Raw genomic sequence first — 19054 nt, forward strand, 5'->3', positions numbered from 1 at the left:
CGTGTTGTCTGCATAATAAGCCTGCGCACAGCGTCCTGCGCATTGGAGGACAGGCTGGTGTGCCTGTAAGCTAGGCCTGCAGCAGTTGGGCGACTGGGGAGGCACACTACTACCTTGGGCAGTGTACTGCCACCCATTGGGCGTTGTACGTTGCCTTGGGTGTCGTGGCTGCCTTGGCTGGTGTGTCATCGCCATCTTGGGCAGTGTGTCATTGCCCCCTTTGACGTTATACGCCGCCTTAGGCGATGTGCACTGTCGGTTGGGCAGTGTGCCGCAGTAGTTTGGGAGGAGTGCCTCCATTTTTTGCATTGCTGTCATCTCGCATTACATCACTCCTTTCCTATTAACTTTCTCTCTCCTCACCAAATTTTACCACTTAGCACAAATTTAACGGTCCTATTTTCTATAAATAGGGATCCCTCCTATCTTATTTCCTCATCACTTCTATTTCATTCTTCCATCCTCCAAGAGCTTAGAGAGAAAAAAAGTGATCTAAAGAGAGAATGAGAGGAGAAAAAGAAGAAAGGTGTAGGAAAACTTCAAGATTTCGATAAGAAATTTAGTATTTACTTTTAAATATCTTGATGAGTATTTTTAGAGTCAAAATTTATGAAGTTTGAAATTATAATTTGTATGATTATGTTTAATGTCTTGATAAAGCATGTTATATGATCCTATATGCACTTGATGATTTGTATGTAATATTAAATGATATAATTTTTGTGATCAATTTCTGAAATGCAAAAAAGGAGATCAAATATGAAATGGTATAAAAAAATATGAATCTATATTGACATACATAATACATCAAGTGTTTCGTTAGATTTTTTTATCTCTAAGGGGTTTTTGTTTTCCCCCTCCCCCATCTGGTCTGAAAAATATGAGAGGATCGCTCCTTATGGATGACGGCATACCCTCTGACGAGAGTGGTGATGCGAATTATCTATTAGGGGTCACCTTTGCTTAAGTATTGGTGTGGGTATAGACTATCTGATAGGACCACTGTGGTTAGCACAATCGTGATCATAGATCATGTCATGGTTTGGCAAGCTAGAAATATATTGTTGGCAAATTGTTGTTATATATCTAATCTGATCATTCCACATGAATAGTCAAAAATCTGTATCTGCCATCTGTAGATGGAAGTCAGAATAACTTCGTAAAACATAACACAAAAATCAAAGCATTTCATGATTTATTCAATTATTTCTATTATCGGCATTTATTGATTTGATTGTTATGACTATGACATGATGGATATGATATTTTTATAAAGTAATAAAATGTTTTCATAAATTAAGAAAATGACCTTGACGTGACCCCTGATGGTAAGTGTTGATGACATAATAATTCACTTTTAAAATCTTATGATGTTATTTAAATATTGTTTTCCTTACTGAGTATATAGAACTCATCTACCCCCTCTCCCCCCCCCCCCAGATGAGAAAGATAGTGAGGAACCGATCACTGACCTACCTCTTGATGTCTATGAGGATCCCGTGGATCCACAAAACTTGAGTGCATGACTTGTCCCACACTCTGATGAGTCCATTCACATAGTGAAATAAGTTATCTTTTTGTATTTTAATATTTTGTATTTTATTGTCACGTCTGATCTCAGTTATATATATATATATATATATATGTAATTGAAACTCATATTATGGTAAGGAATTTGTAATAATTTGCTCTTCTACATATAAGTATCTATCATGCACTCGTAATCTATTTCTGTCCCTAGCACCCTTAAGTCTTAATTAAAATTTGGGATGTCACATGGATACCGAGTCAGCAGCGTAACGAATTGCCACAAGCTGCGTGGTGGCCACGTCAACACGGGCTCCAGCAGGAAGCCCACACTGGCAATCTGCGTGTTAGGCCAATCGAACAGCTCGGGGCCACTCCTGTGCGTGCGAACGACTTAGATCAACTTCTTAAATAGGCTCGATCGGACGGTCCATGTGCTTCCAAGTCTCCCAGATCGAACGACCCAAATAAATTCCCTAAACAAACGCGATCAGACAGTCCATGTGCCTCTATGCCTCCCGGGATAAATGACCCAAATCAATTGAAGAGAGGTATTTAAACCTCTCTTCAGTCGGCTCCCAAACCCAACCGACAACCTGACCAGAGAAAAAGAATAAAGGCAGCTGGAGGAGAAGCTCAGCTGCAGAAGGGACAACGACGCCACAGTGCCGGAGACCCAAAACATGCCGATAAGCATGAATTTTCTTTCTGTTTTTCTTGTTTTTCCCATCCTAAGCTATTTAAACCATTCTTGATGCAAAATAACTAAGAAAGATTGTGACCCCAGAGAGAGAGATGGCGGAGCTTGACTGTGTCGTCGTGCCGTAGATCGAACCGGCACTGGTAAAGCTGAAATTTTCCTCCTTTCTTCGTCAAACACTCCCCCTTCCACGGTTTCAGGAACTTGCCAAACCAGTTTGATCGAGAGGAAGAAACATCAGAGAAGGACAACCAGGCAGCGAAGCTCAGAGGCGCCACCGCACCAAAACCCCAACCTGACCCCGATGAGTTTTTTTTTCTGCCCTTGTTCATCATTCCTTATATATTTTCACGTCGTTTTGATATGTGTCTCAAAAGTTTACTGAAAAACCCAAGCATTCCGAGATTCGAGGACTGCCACCAACTGTAGTTGAAAAAGGTGGTGTTCTGGACTCTGACCCCGTAAGAGTCTCTCAACCTTTTTCCTATTATGGTAAAATAAAAGTTTAATCGATAAAATAAGAAATCCTAAACAGTTTTAATGAACCCTTGATAATCAAATATGGATTGTCGATGGGGCCAGTAATCGATTTGTTTGAATTTGTCACTAGCTTATTGTGTTGTTTGCTCGTTAATTTTTATTTATTTTCTTTTATTGCTTATCTTTACTTCTTTTTATTTTACTTTACCTTATTTTATCTTAGCTTATTTCTTTTTAGTTGATCTAACTCGTTCCATTTTTCTTCCATTATATCAATTTAGAACCGATGTATTAATTATATTTCTTGGATCATTGGATTTTATTTCATTTTGCTTCATTGTCAAAATTCGTTTTACTGGATTCCACATAAATTTATCGTTTCATTTTATTATACATATTATCACAACGTATGATGTCTATATTCTAGTATGGTATTTTATTTCACTTTTACTTACGGTTTTATCTCTTAATAAATTTCAAAGCATGAATTTAGTTTTCTTGTATTTTTGAATTATGCACCTCCGTCAATTTTGAATCGAGGTTAATAATAATTACTTTTTAGTGGTTTTTTTGTTTTAAGTTTCGAAACATTCCTTTAGCTCCTATTTGGACATTTTAAATAAACATGTAAAAAATGTAATTTTCGAACCTTTAATTCTTCTACTAAATGAAAATTTCAGTATTATTATTATTATGACCACGCCAAACGTTTGAAATTCCTAATAGGGATTTGTATTTTTACACTTACGAATATGAATGTACCTTGAAGAAAAAGCAACTTAGAAGAAGAGTGAATGCCAGAGCAGAAACTTTGTGAATGCTTTTTAGCAGCTTACAAGCAAAGATGTTCATTCTGTTTTAGCTTATGATAATTTTTGTAAATGGGTTGATTCTTTTGTTTATTACACATTTAAGGCTATGCTTTGGACAGATAAAATATTTTGGAGAATTTATTTGAAAATTACAAATGGCATCAATATGAGAATAGAACTCCACTTATTCAATTTAATTTTGAAGGTTAAATATTTTTTAAAAGTAAATAAGCTACTATGTAAATATATATATATCATATGTGCATATACATAAAAGTCATCTCCTGTACAGTGGAGGGAGCTACTATTTCTAAAGGATGAACGAGCAGAACCAAAATTAAGGAACATTTTCCATAATAAAATGTAAAAGGTGGTTCCAAATGCTACATAACTGCAACAAGTCTTTGTTGTGTCATAACCGGAAAAATAGAAAGGATGCATGAATAAGAATTAAACTGCTAACAACCAATGCCCGAAAAAAGTAGCAGCAGTTATGCCATGATCTTGGCAGACCTGACATAGAGGCTGTCCACCACCTTCCCCATGTTCGCAATGGTCTCTAATGTGGCAGAGTAGATGCCATCAGCCTTTGGATCTTCAAATATGATAAGGCATCCAACACCCTGATCTAAGGTACCTGCAAATTTCTTGTCCAGAATCATCTGAGATAACTTTTTCTCCACGTGTTCAATTGGCAACTCTATCAGCTCTGCGATGTGAGCAATCTCGACCCTTGAGAAAGGCTCTATCAACCTACATAGATTTTGTTCCAGAAGGGTGTCGTAGAGGGATGACAGGTGCCTGTGTACAATTGGGTCTTCCTCCAGTTGGGCCTTGTAATCGCACAGAGCAGTTTCAAACAACTTCAAGGACCTCTTAGAATGAGCATCAGCAACCGCTTTCATGGCATCCAATTCTGGCCCCACATACTGCAGTCCTGCCTTTGAAGATATTATCCCAGCTACATCATCAGCTTGGCTGACCATAATTTTGCACAGCAGCATGTATTTCAGACTGAACACTGCCCTTGGATCTTCAAGAGCATTGAAAGACTCAAATGCTTCAAAGAAATAACTATAGGCAGTTTTGTAGTCTCTTTCTTCAGCATGAAGAAATCCACTTTGCAAATCTACGGTGCCTTGTTGAGCTGGAGGTACATAAATAGCATTTGCAGCCGTCCTTGCAGCTGTCAGTGCAGCTTTTGCCTTGGGAAGATTTCTCAATGAAAAGTGCAGCTTACTCTCTAGTAAATCTATGTCCACAAGTAGCAGTTTGTCATCAAATCTCCTCACCTCTTTCACCAAACCAGTTAGAAGGGTCAGAGCTTCTGAATACTCCTTGTTTTCCATCAAAAGAGCTGCAAGTCTTGCCTCAACTCTCTGCCTTAGGAAAGTACCCTTCTCAGCTCTTGTCCACTGGACCATTTCCTTGCAAAGAGCAATTTGAAGATCAGACATTCCAGGTATTTTGGCAACAGCATCAATAATTCCTCTGACAATCTTGGCAGTTTTAGCCTTGGGAATCAGAGAAAAGAAAGGTCTTAACTGAGTAAGAAGACAACGAAGATCCTCAGCTCTGTTCTCTTGCCAGAGAAGGTCAGAAAGATTTGTGATAGCCTGTTCCTTAATGCGCAGAGCTTCTGAAGTTGATGAAGGATCCTCAAGTACACGGTAAAGCATGGAAATGGCCTCTGATAAATTTGTTGTCTCTAAAGCCTTAGCAAGAGAATCTGTTGTAGAAGGAAGATATGAAGTAGATATGGTTACAGCTGAGACAACTGAAATACTGCAAAATAATAATCCTGTCAGCTTGATTTAACAAAAATATATTGAAAGAGTTTGCCTCCAATCAAGAAAAGAAAGAAGGAAACTTCACCAGCAAGACTCAATTCCCATAATATTCATAGAAAGCAACTCTTATTAAAAAATTGGAAATGAAAAACAAAACTTCTGCAGGAGTCTACAAATTTTGCACAACGAACCCCCTCTTCTCTACAACAAACAGTTTGTTTTATCCGAAGCAAATAAAGATGGAAAGTAATAAATTATAAAGAATATATTAATTGAAGGATTCTCAAAAGCTTTTTCTTAGATCATTATTGCAACAGGTCTCTTTCTCCATGGCAAAGAAGTTTATTTTGTTAAATTAAAGAGTGGGAACAAACGATCAGAATGGCCAAAGTTCTTGTGCATCAGCATAAGAGTTCCCACCTGCCACAAAATATCTAGTTTGAGTCATAGCAACTTCCCTTAATAGTGAGCCAGTCAAAAGGGGTATCAATTATCCAAGCAAAGCTGGACAGTATATCTACGACATGGGTATCTGACACAGACAGTAGAAATATGCCAAGCCAAAAATCAGTTCCAGGCTTTAATCAAATTTCACTTTCTACTCAACTTCGCTCATGTAAAGATTTAAAAATCTCAAGCTTGATTCAAGAACTTTTAGGCAAAAAACCAAGTCCATTGATCCACAACTTGAACTCAAACTCAAGTTAGCTTAAAGTAAACGTAATCAAGCTTTGTTAAGATTGATAACAAGTTCCCTTTTCAGATCCAAAAGTCATTCCCTTTCTGCTTTTACAAAGGGACTATGTAAATAATTGGCAATACTTATAAGAAAATAAGAAATGGACTATGTAAATAATCTATTACGGCAACTATATAAAGCATTCACTGAAGTGGGTTTCCAATCTTTCAGACTCTGTTTCACCTCAAATATCTTTCCAGTTTTACCATGAAATATTAGTCCGGAAACCGACAAACAAAGTCCAAGATACATTTTACTTCCACAAAATTGATTCAATGTCTTACATGAGACAGAAGATCTTGAATAAAACATGAATAACATATTAAAAGGGTAGACTTAAATCTAACACGATACACACACATCAAATGTTCACTGGAGAAATTGAGCTCAATGATGTTCATGTGTCTCTACTACCGTCATTCAAAAATATTTCAATCCAAGCATAGTATCATTCAACTCCATTATCATTCCTATCAATTTATTTCCCAGCATATCTAAAGTATAATTATCATTGCAAATCATCCCTCATTTCAGCTTTCATCACATTTAGCCTGAGTAAATCACTTCTAGTTGAACTGTTTAAGGAGATTCACATCTAATTACAAGGGGAAGAGCTATACCCTCTTGAACTCGAATTGGCTAGAGTAATTGCAGAAATGGACCTCCTTCCTCAATTTTTTTCTCTGTTCGCCTTCCTGTGAACCCTAACACCCTCACTTCAAACACTCGACTTTCGCCCTCTCGAGACTTTTTTCTTCTCACACTCACACTTGTCTTCACTTGCACTCTCTTCTCGAATTTGCTCTCTGTAACACCCAAAAATTTGTATTTTTATTATTTAATTTATTTTAATTTTTATTAAAAATTTTATTTAATTTTATTCTATTTTAATATTAAATTTATAAGGTTTTAATTTAATTTAATTTAATTTAATAGAAATAAAAATAATAATAATAATAAAATAGGGTAAAATTATTTTTCGGATTTAATTGAAATTGATTTTGAAAAAAATAGGTGAAAATTTAGATTCTGGAAGTGTTTTTGAAAAGAAAATCGAAAATCGGGGGGTCAAAATCCAATTTAAAAAAGTTGTGTCACGTTAGCAGCCGCGTCAGCAACCCAGTCAGCAGCCCCGGCCAACCAGAACACGTCGCGTGGCAAGGACGCTGACGCGGGAGGCCACGCGGGACGAAACCACGTGGGCGATCCGCATGCACGCGATCGAACGGTCTAGATTGAATCACGCACGAACAACCCAAATCGCATCGCGATGGACGGCCCATATTTATTCTCATTTTAATTGCGATCGGACGGTACAGATTAAATCGTGATAGACTATTGAGATTAAAATGAGAAGGTTATAAATAACCTCACCCACACCCAACCCCAAACCCTAGCCGCCAGTACCCTCGCCGGAGAAGAAGAACCAGTCACCAGAGGAGCCGGCCGCCGCCACCCGCCGCCACACCGAAGGATTTTTTGACCGTCAAACGAGGTAAATTTTCTCCCCTTGACTCGTTTTTCGATACTGAATCCGCTATGGCCAAATCGGAGCCAAACCACCGGCCAATCGGCCGAAAAACATCGCCGAAGCCCAGCGGCGCCGCCGCGACTTCCCTTAAATTTTGCCTCCGATGAGGCCTTTTTCGGTTCCCGTTCGATGCAATTTTTACACCATCGATGCAATTTTTACACCACTGTGATCACCGTCCTTTTCTCTACAGGTTGACCAGAGGAGAACATCAAATCGCGACTCGCGCCGAAGAAGCCACCGCACCCGAGAGCTCTGCCGTCGGTAAGTCTCGGTTTTTCGTGATTTTTTTGCCCACCGAGGGCCCTAGGATTGTTTTATCGCAGGAACCAATGCAAGTTTGGCCGAATTCGGCTGAAAAAGGAAAATCTGAGGCAGATCACCATCGCAGACGGCGGTGCTGTCGCCGGAGCACGGCGGAGCTGCCGTGCTGGAATTCTGATATTGGCCAAAAAGGGCCCTGGGTCTGATTTGGGATTTTTTGGGACACATGCAGGTACCGGAAGTGTGTTTCAGTTTTCCGAAAAAAATTCAAGGAATTTAGGGACAGCTCGTAGGCGCAGTGAGAACCCGATTTCAGACCCCGAAACAAGTAAGGATTTCTCACCCTATTTCCTATCATGGTATTAAAGCTCAATAAATAATAAAACGACATTTCATGAATTAATACACGTGTATAATTAATTAAGGTTGCTAATGGAGCCCGAATCTGATGTATTTTTCGATCAATTGTTGTTTGATCTATTTCACAGTTTAAAATGTAGCATGGTATCTAATGTATTTATTTTATGGTTTTGTATGTATGAATCACGGTTTTATTTATTATGGTTTGAATTATTGGGAACCTGTTGTTGTCTTGGTTGGTGTTCATTACTGATTTACGTGTTTATATTTGATTGGAAAATTGAGACCGAAAAAAATGAAAAAGGTATGTGAATTGATAAATGGATGATGTCGACAACCTAACTAGATATCCTGGGAGATGGTGGATGGATCGGGTCTGTAAGGAACCCTACCGGGAACGTGGTCTCTCATATCGGACAGGGTATGGAGACCTTATGTATTTTGGCGCCCATACAGAACGGGGTATGGGGACGGCCCTAAATCAAGTTATCAATGTGAATGGTTCATGTATAGCTGGGATCCCTATGGATCCCCATGGATACTATTAGGCTGATAAAAGAGAAAAATCTGTTGTCTAATAATTGAAATGTAAATGTATGATATGTGTTATGTTATAAAGCGTGTATGATTTTATGATATTATAATGTTATTGTTTTCTTATGTTGTTTTCATGAAACTCACCGAGGTAAGTGGACAGTAAAGGGTTTTATTATTGATAAATGAATTTATCATGAATTATGCTCCATTGGTTGTTTTTATTTTCTACCAACCTTTACTTCTGTGACAATGAGATAGTGTGATGTCTTTACTGAGTTAGTGCAGCTCATTCCTTATTTAACCATTTCAGATCAGGAGGATTTGGTTCCCGAGCCCGTCCCGTAGGAAGACGGCGAGTAGACGCCTAAGGATTTCATAGTTTTATTTATAGCATTCATTACTAGTATTTACCTTAGTTAGTTTATTCTTTCACACGTTGAATAAGTTTTTGGTTATTGTGTAAGAGATGTTAATCCGAATTTTTATTTCGTTTCCGCACTTAGAATTTTTAATGCATACATTTTCTTTTAAATTTTCGGGGTCGTTACACTTTCTCTCTGTTCTTCTCGGGCTCTGTTTTTTCTCTTTCTCGGCCAGGATTTCAGGTTCATGAAATGATGCGATTCATGGCTTTTTATGAAACGACGAAGCCTTAAAGCTAAAGCGAACCTACCTCAAACGGTCTGGTTTTAGATCTGTTGTAGCTGGGCTTGGCTGGATGATGGCCTTTCTTCTTTCTCTTTTTTTCCTTTCTTTTGTTTTTTACTAGGCTTCTATTTTCATTCTTTACTGTTTTATTTGTTTATTTTTTATATAATAAAAGAAATATAATGAATATTATCTTATTTTAATTAGATAATTTTGATTTTTTTAATCGAAGATAGATTAGTATAATTATAGATATTATATAGTCGTAATTTTAATATAATTTTTAGTTTATACTTAATAAAATTTTTAATTAGATATTTAATACTATGATGAGATATAGAATTTTAAACTAAAAATTTAATATAATTGTGACATGATTTTAATGATGAGTAGTGGTTCATTGATTTATTATATTTACCAATTCATTATTCTTTTCACTAAATTGAACAATTTATCCCGACATAACAAGAAATTAAATTTGGAAAAACAACAAAAAAAAAAAAAAAAGAAAGAGATGTACACTGCGTGCCTCTGATTTTAAAAAATTAGTTATATTATTGTTAATACATAAGTGCTAATTAATTATAAAAAAGAATAAAACAAATTATGATTAAGCTAGTGAATTGAATACATTTTTGCAGGTTAATTTGATGAACAAAATTTTTATTTACGTTATTGAGGAATTAACTCTATAATATATATATACATATATATGAAGGAAGAAGATGAAGATGAAGATGAAGATGAAGGAGGCAACTGTACGGAGGAGAGGTAAAGATGAAGGAAGAAGATAAAGGAGGCGGTTGTATGGAGGTGAGGCGGAGCATGTGTTTTAGAGTGTTTTTTTCCTTTATATATTTTTAATTATTTAATTATATATATTTTAATTTTTTAAAAATATCAAAGATGGATCAGATTCAATCGTATTTTTATAATACATACTTAAAATATTCACGTTCCGTTTAGATAGATTCAAAAAACATGTTTTAATTCGTCCTAGTCTAATTCTATTTTGGTTAGAACCTGCAACAGTGTCTATCGGGGCGAATAATTTTGGTGGGTCGCAAATTCTTTCATCATCCTGACACTACATCAATATTCTTAGGAATTGAATCTTGGCTTCATTAGATATGCATATTTAATTTATAACTTACATATTTTTATATTAAATTATTTAAATAATTTTAAATAAATAACTCATTTGTACATTTTTAGTAGTAAGTTCAAAGTTAAGTTCTGGTTATATTTATTTTTTTAAGATTTTGTTATATGACAGCTCCTCATAATGATAAAGTAACTATTGAATTTTTGATGAAGTGTTTTATGATAAATATTAATAAAGAGATATAAAATATTATACTTTATAACTATTCAATTAGTGATACTATTAGGGTTTGATTGAGAAATTTGACGAAATATCATTGATATTGAATGTATTTTTTCTAAATGATTTGTTGTCTATACATTTTGAATTTAATTGTAAAATTAATTATCATTAGAGATCTCATTGAGAATGATAGAGATAATATTCTATATCAATCTTTTATAACAAAACGGGTTAAAAAGTCTCAAGATACAGCATGCGAGTTGCATGTTCATATTTCTCAAAAGTTTTGCCAAGATTCTAAACTAAGTAAAATTTTACATATTTGACACTAATAACTGTTTTATCTTATAACTATGTTTTTGTTCGTTTGAAATAATAGGAGACAAAGTACAATAATTTGCCAAGTGATGATGACTGGGAGATGGCAAAAGAGATTTATGAGAAGTTAAAAATCTTTAATGATACTACTGAATTTTTTTTAATAAATTTCTCATATGATTGCAAATAGTTCTTTTTTGAAAATATTAAATATAAACAAAGTCTTGAATGACACAATATAATTTCATGCATGTCAACAAAAATTATCGAAAATTTGATACATGTCGAACAAAATTAATTGATTTTAAATAATGATGTAAACTTATTTTTTATAGTAACAATATCAATTGAATTTTTGAGAGTAAGTAACATGTGACTCAAGAAAGCAGAACCTACTATGAAATATTGCAAGGGTATCAACAATAAAAAGATAAACAAATTAAAAACTAAGTATAAATTTCTTTTTAGAATTATTTATCTTTTATGGAAATTAATTAATTTATGGTTAAAAGCTCAAAAGGTTTCTGCTTTTTCATTAAAGTCTTAAGAAATATTTTTTATTATTTTTTTCAAAGAGTTAACTTTGTTAGAAATAATTTTTAAATTATTTTTTAATAAAAATTGTATGTAGAATAATTTTTAAAAAAAAAAAGAAAATCATTTAAGAAAATTTTAATTTGTTTATTACCATATGTGTTTCTTCTATTTTTTTTCTTTTTCCGCCTTAAATTCATAGAAATAACAATTGATTGTCCTAAATTACATTGAAGCAATATCCTAAAGAAGAATATCCACAAAATATATTTTTTAAAAAAATTAAGAATAAAATAAGTTAGAAATTTTGATTGCGCAAATCATTAAGTTTCAAAATAATAGGAACACTTTTAAAGGAAAAATTCAAAACTTTTAACTGTTTTTCTCTTCTGCAATCTTCTAAGCCACAAACCAAGGAGAAATTTACAAAATGCCATGGTGGTTAAGTACTTCATTAGTTGTTTTGAATTGAATTAATTTATACAAATTAACCAATTAGTCAATTATTCAAGAAGTCTACTTTAAAAGAAGAAGAAGGAAAAAAAAAACTTAACTAATTACGTAGCAGTACCTCTATGCATAGAACCAAAAAGAATATCCTTCAAGTGATTTAGGTTCTTCACTATACATGTAACGACATCTTTATGTGCTTCCATCGCTCAAATAAACGATATTACTAATATCTAAATACATAAAAAAGAATTAGTTTATCTCATTAGCAAAAGTTGGAAACTAAAAAATAAAATAATTAGACATGCATCAAATTCTAAAATTTTGAACTAAAAAAAGAACAATTGAGATCGAAATTGTATTACCTTTTCCAACTTGGTGGCGTATGAGCTCTTGAGTACTCAATAGCTTTCTCCATCATAAGAGGACTACGTGCTGAGAATATACCTTTTGATGCATAAAATGTTGCTATTAAAGATAAGAATTGTCAGCCATGAATACTACAATGATTTGGAAATATTTTGTAAAAATCTGTTATAACAGAATTTGTCTTGTACCATGAGCTATAATTACTATATATTGTACACATATCTTTTATTCATTGATTGAACAAGTTTATAAATCAAATGTTCTATTCTTAGCTTGAGTAAGTCTTGAGAATCATTCCCATTCAAATATTTTTGTTATTTTTGTCTTGGTATTAGAGCTCTTGATCATGGCTGGAAATAAATCAAGCTCAATTATCTCAGCAAATAAAACCAATGAAGGAAAGAATGATGCTGCAACAAATATGTTAATGAATACGATGAATATTTTAAGGAATTTTATGGGAACTTATAGAGTGGTTAAGTTGAACCATGACAACTTCCTTCTATGGAAGAATATGGTGTTGTCAGTAATAAGAGGGAACAAGTTTAAATGATTTTTAACTAGTGTAAAAGAGACTCCACCCAAGTTCACTCAAGAAATAGTAGAAGGAACTAAGGAAGTAAGGTCGAAATGAACCCGGGGTATGAAGAATGGTTTGCTCAAGATCAGACTCTCCTAGGATGGATCTACAACATCGTAGAACCATTGTGGCTTCAGAACTCATGGGATATGAATCATCTAAGCAACTGTGGAAAGCAATTAATGATCTGTTTGAAATAAAAACAAGATCAAACGTAGTATTTTACAAAAGATAATTTGCAAAAATATAAAAAGAAAATCTAAAAATGGAAGAGTACTTAAAGGTCATGAAAAATCTAGCTGATAATCTCACTCTTGCAGGCCATCATGTTTCTCTTGAAGATTTAGTTACTCAAGTGCTTGTTGGACTAGACTCACAAGACTATAATCCATTAGTCTATCAAATTGCCAAGTATGAAAGCATCAGTTGGGTAGAATTTCAGTCCAAACTATTCAGTTACGAGAGAAGATTATAGTAGCTTAATATTGGCATTACTACAATTAATCTCAGCCAACCTGTGGCCAACTATGTGAAAAACTCAGGCTTTGGCAATAGAAATCAGAATCAATCTTATATTGGAGGAAGAACATGAAACAATAGAGGTGGCAGAACCTTCAGAAACAGAGGTAACAAATTTGGAGGTAGCAACAGAACCCTTTATCAAGTGTGTGGAAAATTTGGGCACACAGCAGTTATTTATTACTACAGGTTTGATAGAACCTATATGGGAAATCTCTTTAACACTGGCAACATAGGTCAGCACTTAGTCTTTCTTGCCTCAACTGAAAATATACCTAACTAAGCATTGTATGTAAACAGCGGTGCAAATAGTCATATAACAAATGATGTTGGTAGTATGCAAAACAAACAGGAGTACAATGGTAAAGAGATTCTAACTGTTGCAAATGGTGAGATATTAAATATTTGCCATGTAGGACTAATTAAAATGCCTACTAAAAGTCATAGAGATTTATTGCTCAAAGATACTCTACATAGTCCTCAAGTAGAAAAGAATTTAATGAGTGTATCTGAACTTACTGCTCATAACAATATTAATGTGATTTTTAACTCTCTTAGTTGTATTTTGAAGGACCAAAGCTCGGATAAAGTTCTGCTGCAAGGGAAACATAAAGATGGCTTGTATCAGATCAATCTAAATCTGCAACTCAAAGTAAAACCTTGCTCCTACCAAGCTCTTGTCTTTAGTTTATCAAATGAATCAAAAAATGAAAAGATTGTTGAAATTTGGCATAGACACTAAGGACATCCATCTTTCGAAATTTATCTAAAGTTCTTATATCTTATAGTCAAAGTACTACTGTTAATGAAAAGCATAACTTTTGTGATGCCTATCAACTTGGCAAGTCCCATTTACTGCTTTTTCCTTCTTTGCTTTCACAAACAAGTAAGTCTCTAAAACGTATTCATGCTGATTTATAGGGACCATCTTCAATCTACTCAATATGAGGACACAAATACTATATATTGTTCTTGGATGATTTTAGTAGATTTACATGGCAATTTCCATTAAAGTCAAAATACGATGTTGTGCAGACCTTTATTAACTTCAAAACTTGGTTGAAAATCAATTAAACAAAAGAATTAAGTATGTTCGATCAAACATGGGGGGAGAATACTTATGTCTTGCAAACCATTTATAAAGTTAAGGAATTAAAATACAATATTCATGTCCCCATACCTCACCTCAAAATGGGATGGTAGAGAGAAAGCACACACATTGAAGAGACAGGCCTAACTCTTCTTACTTGATCAAAAGGTCCTCATAAATATTGGCCTAAAGTTTTTCATACAACGATATTTTTATTTACAGATTGCCAACTTCTGTTTTTAACAATATATGTCATCTAGAAAATTGTTTCATAAGAAACCCAACTATCTATCTCTTAGAACTTTCGGTTGTGCATGTTACATTTACTTAAGATCATATTAAAATCAAAAATTTCAATTTCATTCTATAAAAGCGTTTTCTTGGGATATAGTAACTCACACAAGGGATTCAAGTGTCTAAACTCAACCAGAAAAATATATGTTTGAAGACATATAGTGTTCAATGAAGAAGAATTTCCCTTTTATAATAATTTCCTAAATACTAGATTACAAGAAAACCAAATAATAATAGTTATGCCAAATTGGTTCTCAAGTACTACACTAAATACAAACACCTTCTCTATACCTGAACAAAGTGTGACTGATACAAATAATCTATATACTTCATATGCAATAGGGCATTCTCTATAAAACAGGTTTGACTCTTTACAATCAGAAGAGTAAGTAAATATAAGGGAACCCAATCTAAAGTACAAAGTGACAACAGCAGACATGGTATGATAACCAAATCAAAGGCTGGGATCTTCAAGACCAAAATATATCCTCAGTATTTCAATCTTTTTTTATCAATTCCAAACCAGTACTGACATAACCAATCTCCATTGATGAAGCACTAAAATCAGTCAAATGGAAGAAGGCCATGAATGAAGAGTTTAAAACATTAAAGAGAAAAAATACATGGCCTCTAATACCTCTGCAACCATCAATGAACATAGTAAGTAACAAATGGGTATTCAAGCTCAAAAGAAATGTGGACGGCAACGTTTAAAAGTGCAAAGCAAGATTGGTAGCAAAGAGTTTCCATCAAAATGCAGGGGTTGATTATGGAGAGACCTTTAGTCTTGTTGTAAAGGCTTCAATTAGAATAATTTTAACAATAATCGTCACTGAAGATTGGGAAGTTAGGCAACTGAACATCAATAATGCATTTTTAAATGGTGATATTCAGGAATCAGTCTATATGCAGCAACCATAAGGCTTTAAGGAAGGAAATAAATTCAAATTTGTGTGGAAACTAAACAAAGCCATGTATGGTTTGAAACAAGCTCCAAGAGCTTCGTTTGAGAAGTTGAGGAACACATTGATAAGCTGTGATTTTAAGAGCTTAAAATGCGACTCTTCCTTGTTCATTTTTAGAGAAAAAAACCAAATGATGTTTGTGTTTATCTATATAGATGATATAATAGTTACAGGAAATGACTCTGGTTCATTAAAGAGGTTTATACAGGAATTGGATAAACTATTTACATTGAAGGGCTTAGGGACATTGCATTTGTTTCTGGGCATTAAAGTAACGAGAGATAAAGATGGAATTTATTTGACACATATAAGATATATTGAAGAGTTGCTCAATAAGACCTACATGGACAATTCAAAACCTTGTCCTAAACCAACAACATGCTACACTTCTCCTTTAGCTCAAGAATGTGAACATCTCAGAGAGCCAATCTTGTCTAAAAGGATAATCGGTGTTTTGTAATACATCACTCATACTTATCCTGATCTTGCCTTTGTCATAAACAAGCTAAATTAATTCTTACAACAACCCACAACCAAGCGTTTGAATGTTATAAAAAGGGTATTACGTTATGTAAAAAGTAGCAAAGAAATGGGTCTCCACATTCAGCCTTGCAAGAGCTACCCTCTTACCAATTTTTCATATGTTGATTGAGTGTGCAATAGAGATGATAGACAATCAAAGCAGGCTACTTAGAAGTTGATGTTCATTTCATCATAGACAAAATTCTAAATAAAAGGCTTGAGGTAAGATATGTCCCCTATGAAGATAAAATCGTAGATGGTTTGAAAAAACTTATGCCAAGATTAAAATTCTTTAAAATAAGAAGTAAACTTGAAACAATTGAGAGGTGAATACGACTCTCAAGTTTGAGAAGGGGTGTTGAGAATATACCTTGTGCAACACAAGATGTTGCTACTATAGATAAGAATTACCATCCATGAGTACTATAATGATTTGGGAATATTTTACAGAAATTTATTATAACAAAATTTATCTTGTAGCATGAACTATAATTACTATATATTGTAAACATGTCCTTTATTCATTGATTGAACAAGTTTATAAATAAAATGCTCTATTCTCAGCTTGAGCAAGTGCTGAGAATCATTCTCATTCAAATATTTTTGTTATTCTTGTCTCTACTATCGAAATTAAAGAATACTTTTATGCAGAACCTGGGATCAACAACGGAATTTGAAACCCCACATATACATCAGCAATCAGAAACTCAAAATTAGTAAACCCTCTTTACTTGACCCGCACTCAATAGGAGAGTGAAAAACTAAGGTAACTAGGAAATAAATAAAGAATTAGAATTGAAACGACGCCACGAGACTTACCTTAATAAGTGATCTCAATTCCTAGCACAACAAGTCAGTCGAATACCCACTCACTCTCTCTTACAAGCTTAGAATCTTAAAACAAGAATACCTGAATTTTATTAATAAGCTAAAATTTTGAATTGAATTACAACTCTAAATTGAATGCCTATTTATAGTGTAGGCCATGCGAATAATAAGAAAAAAAATAATCTCCTAATTAATGGTAGATTTTACATAGAAAATTAAATCTAAACTATAATGGAATACTAGCAAAAATTAATAAGATTACAACTAAATATGATATATATGATTTCTCTATGAGGAAAACCTTTTGAATATGGAATATCTTAATTAATTATGGCTAATTTAGGAGAAAACATTCTACCAAGATATTTTTCTCTTTTTCTAGTATTTTCTTTTTTAACAGGATTTGGCATTTAAAGAGTTTTTCTCTTTCTCAAGATAGCTTGCAATTTAGGAGCAATTTTTCTTCTTGGCTGATCTTTAATTGTGAAGATTTCTCACATGATTAGGAATTAAAATCCTATGAAAATTTTTCTTTTTTATGTCTTGCGGAATTTTTCCTTTTTCTTGCTTATTTCCCTCTTGCACTTGGGGTGAATGGTATATATTATTATACCATTGGGTTAATGGCTTGTTCTTTTTTTTTTTTGGACTTCTTTAATGGATCAAAGCCTATTTTCCTCATTGATTCATACTTGGATAAAAAGTTAAAAGGCTTGTTGTAATCTTTTAGCTCTTTATCTTATAATGGGTCCACTTATCATTGAGATATTCTTTCCGCCAACTTGACCCATGTCCATGCTCAAATCATTCTCTCCCTCTTTGAAAAGATTCGTCCTCAAATTTGGACCTGCATCAATAGGGAAAGGTTATAAACATTAAAGATTGTAGAAACATTGTACTTACTTGGGAGATCAATTTTGTAGGTGTTGTCATTGATAGACTATAAAACTTAAAAAGATTCGTCTCCTTGGGATTCCAACTCAAATTTTCACTGATTGGGAAATCTTTCCTTTTGCATATGGACCCTTACCCAATCGTTGAGTTAGAAAACTACTTGTTTCCTTTCTTTATCGGTGTGATGTCCATAGGATTCATTCTTCTTCTAGATATACTGTCTGGTCTTCTCATGTATGGCTTTAACAAGTTTTACTTTCCACTGACCATCGGTATCCTGAATTTCCTACAAAGATAAAGGCGCGAGGTCCAATGAAGTTAAAAGATTAAAATCATAAACAATCTCAAAAGGAAAAAACCCTGTAGAGGTATGAATGCTTCTATTATATATAAATTCTACCATAGGCAAATAATCATCTCATGTTTTCAAACTTCCGCCAACTATAGCTCTCAACAAGGATCCTAAGTACCTATTAACAACCTCAGTCTGACCATCAGTCTGGGGGTGACATGTAATAGAGAATAATAACTTAGTTCCTAATTTACACCACAAAACTCTTTAAAAGTGACTAAGTAATTTCACATCTTTATCACTCACAATTGTCTTAGGAATGCCATGAAGTCTCACAACGTCCGTGAAAAATAAGTTTGCAATATTTGTCGCATCATCAATCTTATAGCATGCAATGAAGTGTGTCATCTTACTAAATTTATCAATAATGACAAATACACTATCACTACCTCTCCTAGCCCTAAGCAATCCTAATACAAAATCCATAGATATATCTATTTAATTGTAGTAGGCACAGGTAAAGGTGTGTATAATCCATGAGTTAGAACCCTAGATTTGGCCTGCTTACATACCATGCACCTACTACAAATGCACTCAACATCTTTCCTCATGTTAGACCAATAAAAATGTTCATTCAATATATTTAGAGTTTTAGCTACCCCAAAGTGCCCCATCAATCCCCTA

The 19054-nt window shown here is 34.0% G+C and overlaps 1 protein-coding gene across 1 annotated transcript; it reads right to left on the reverse strand.

The window, feature by feature from the left end:
• Positions 1-3789: 3789 nt before the first annotated feature.
• On the reverse strand, positions 3790-6168 carry LOC110816997 (26S proteasome non-ATPase regulatory subunit 11 homolog). The gene has a single exon (XM_022045389.2). The coding sequence runs from the start codon at positions 5196-5198 to the stop codon at positions 4011-4013; it is 1188 nt and encodes a 395-aa protein (XP_021901081.2). The 5' UTR covers positions 5199-6168; the 3' UTR covers positions 3790-4010.
• Positions 6169-19054: the final 12886 nt, after the last annotated feature.

The sequence above is a fragment of the Carica papaya genome, chromosome 2 (genome assembly GCF_054855325.1).
Source record: "Carica papaya isolate Zhongbai chromosome 2, ASM5485532v1, whole genome shotgun sequence".
Lineage (NCBI taxonomy): Eukaryota > Viridiplantae > Streptophyta > Magnoliopsida > Brassicales > Caricaceae > Carica > Carica papaya.

Excerpts from the sequence above, each read along its gene's own strand:
- LOC110816997 (XM_022045389.2), bottom strand. The coding sequence starts at position 5,198 with ATGCTTTACCGTGTACTTGAGGATCCTTCATCAACTTCAGAAGCTCTG.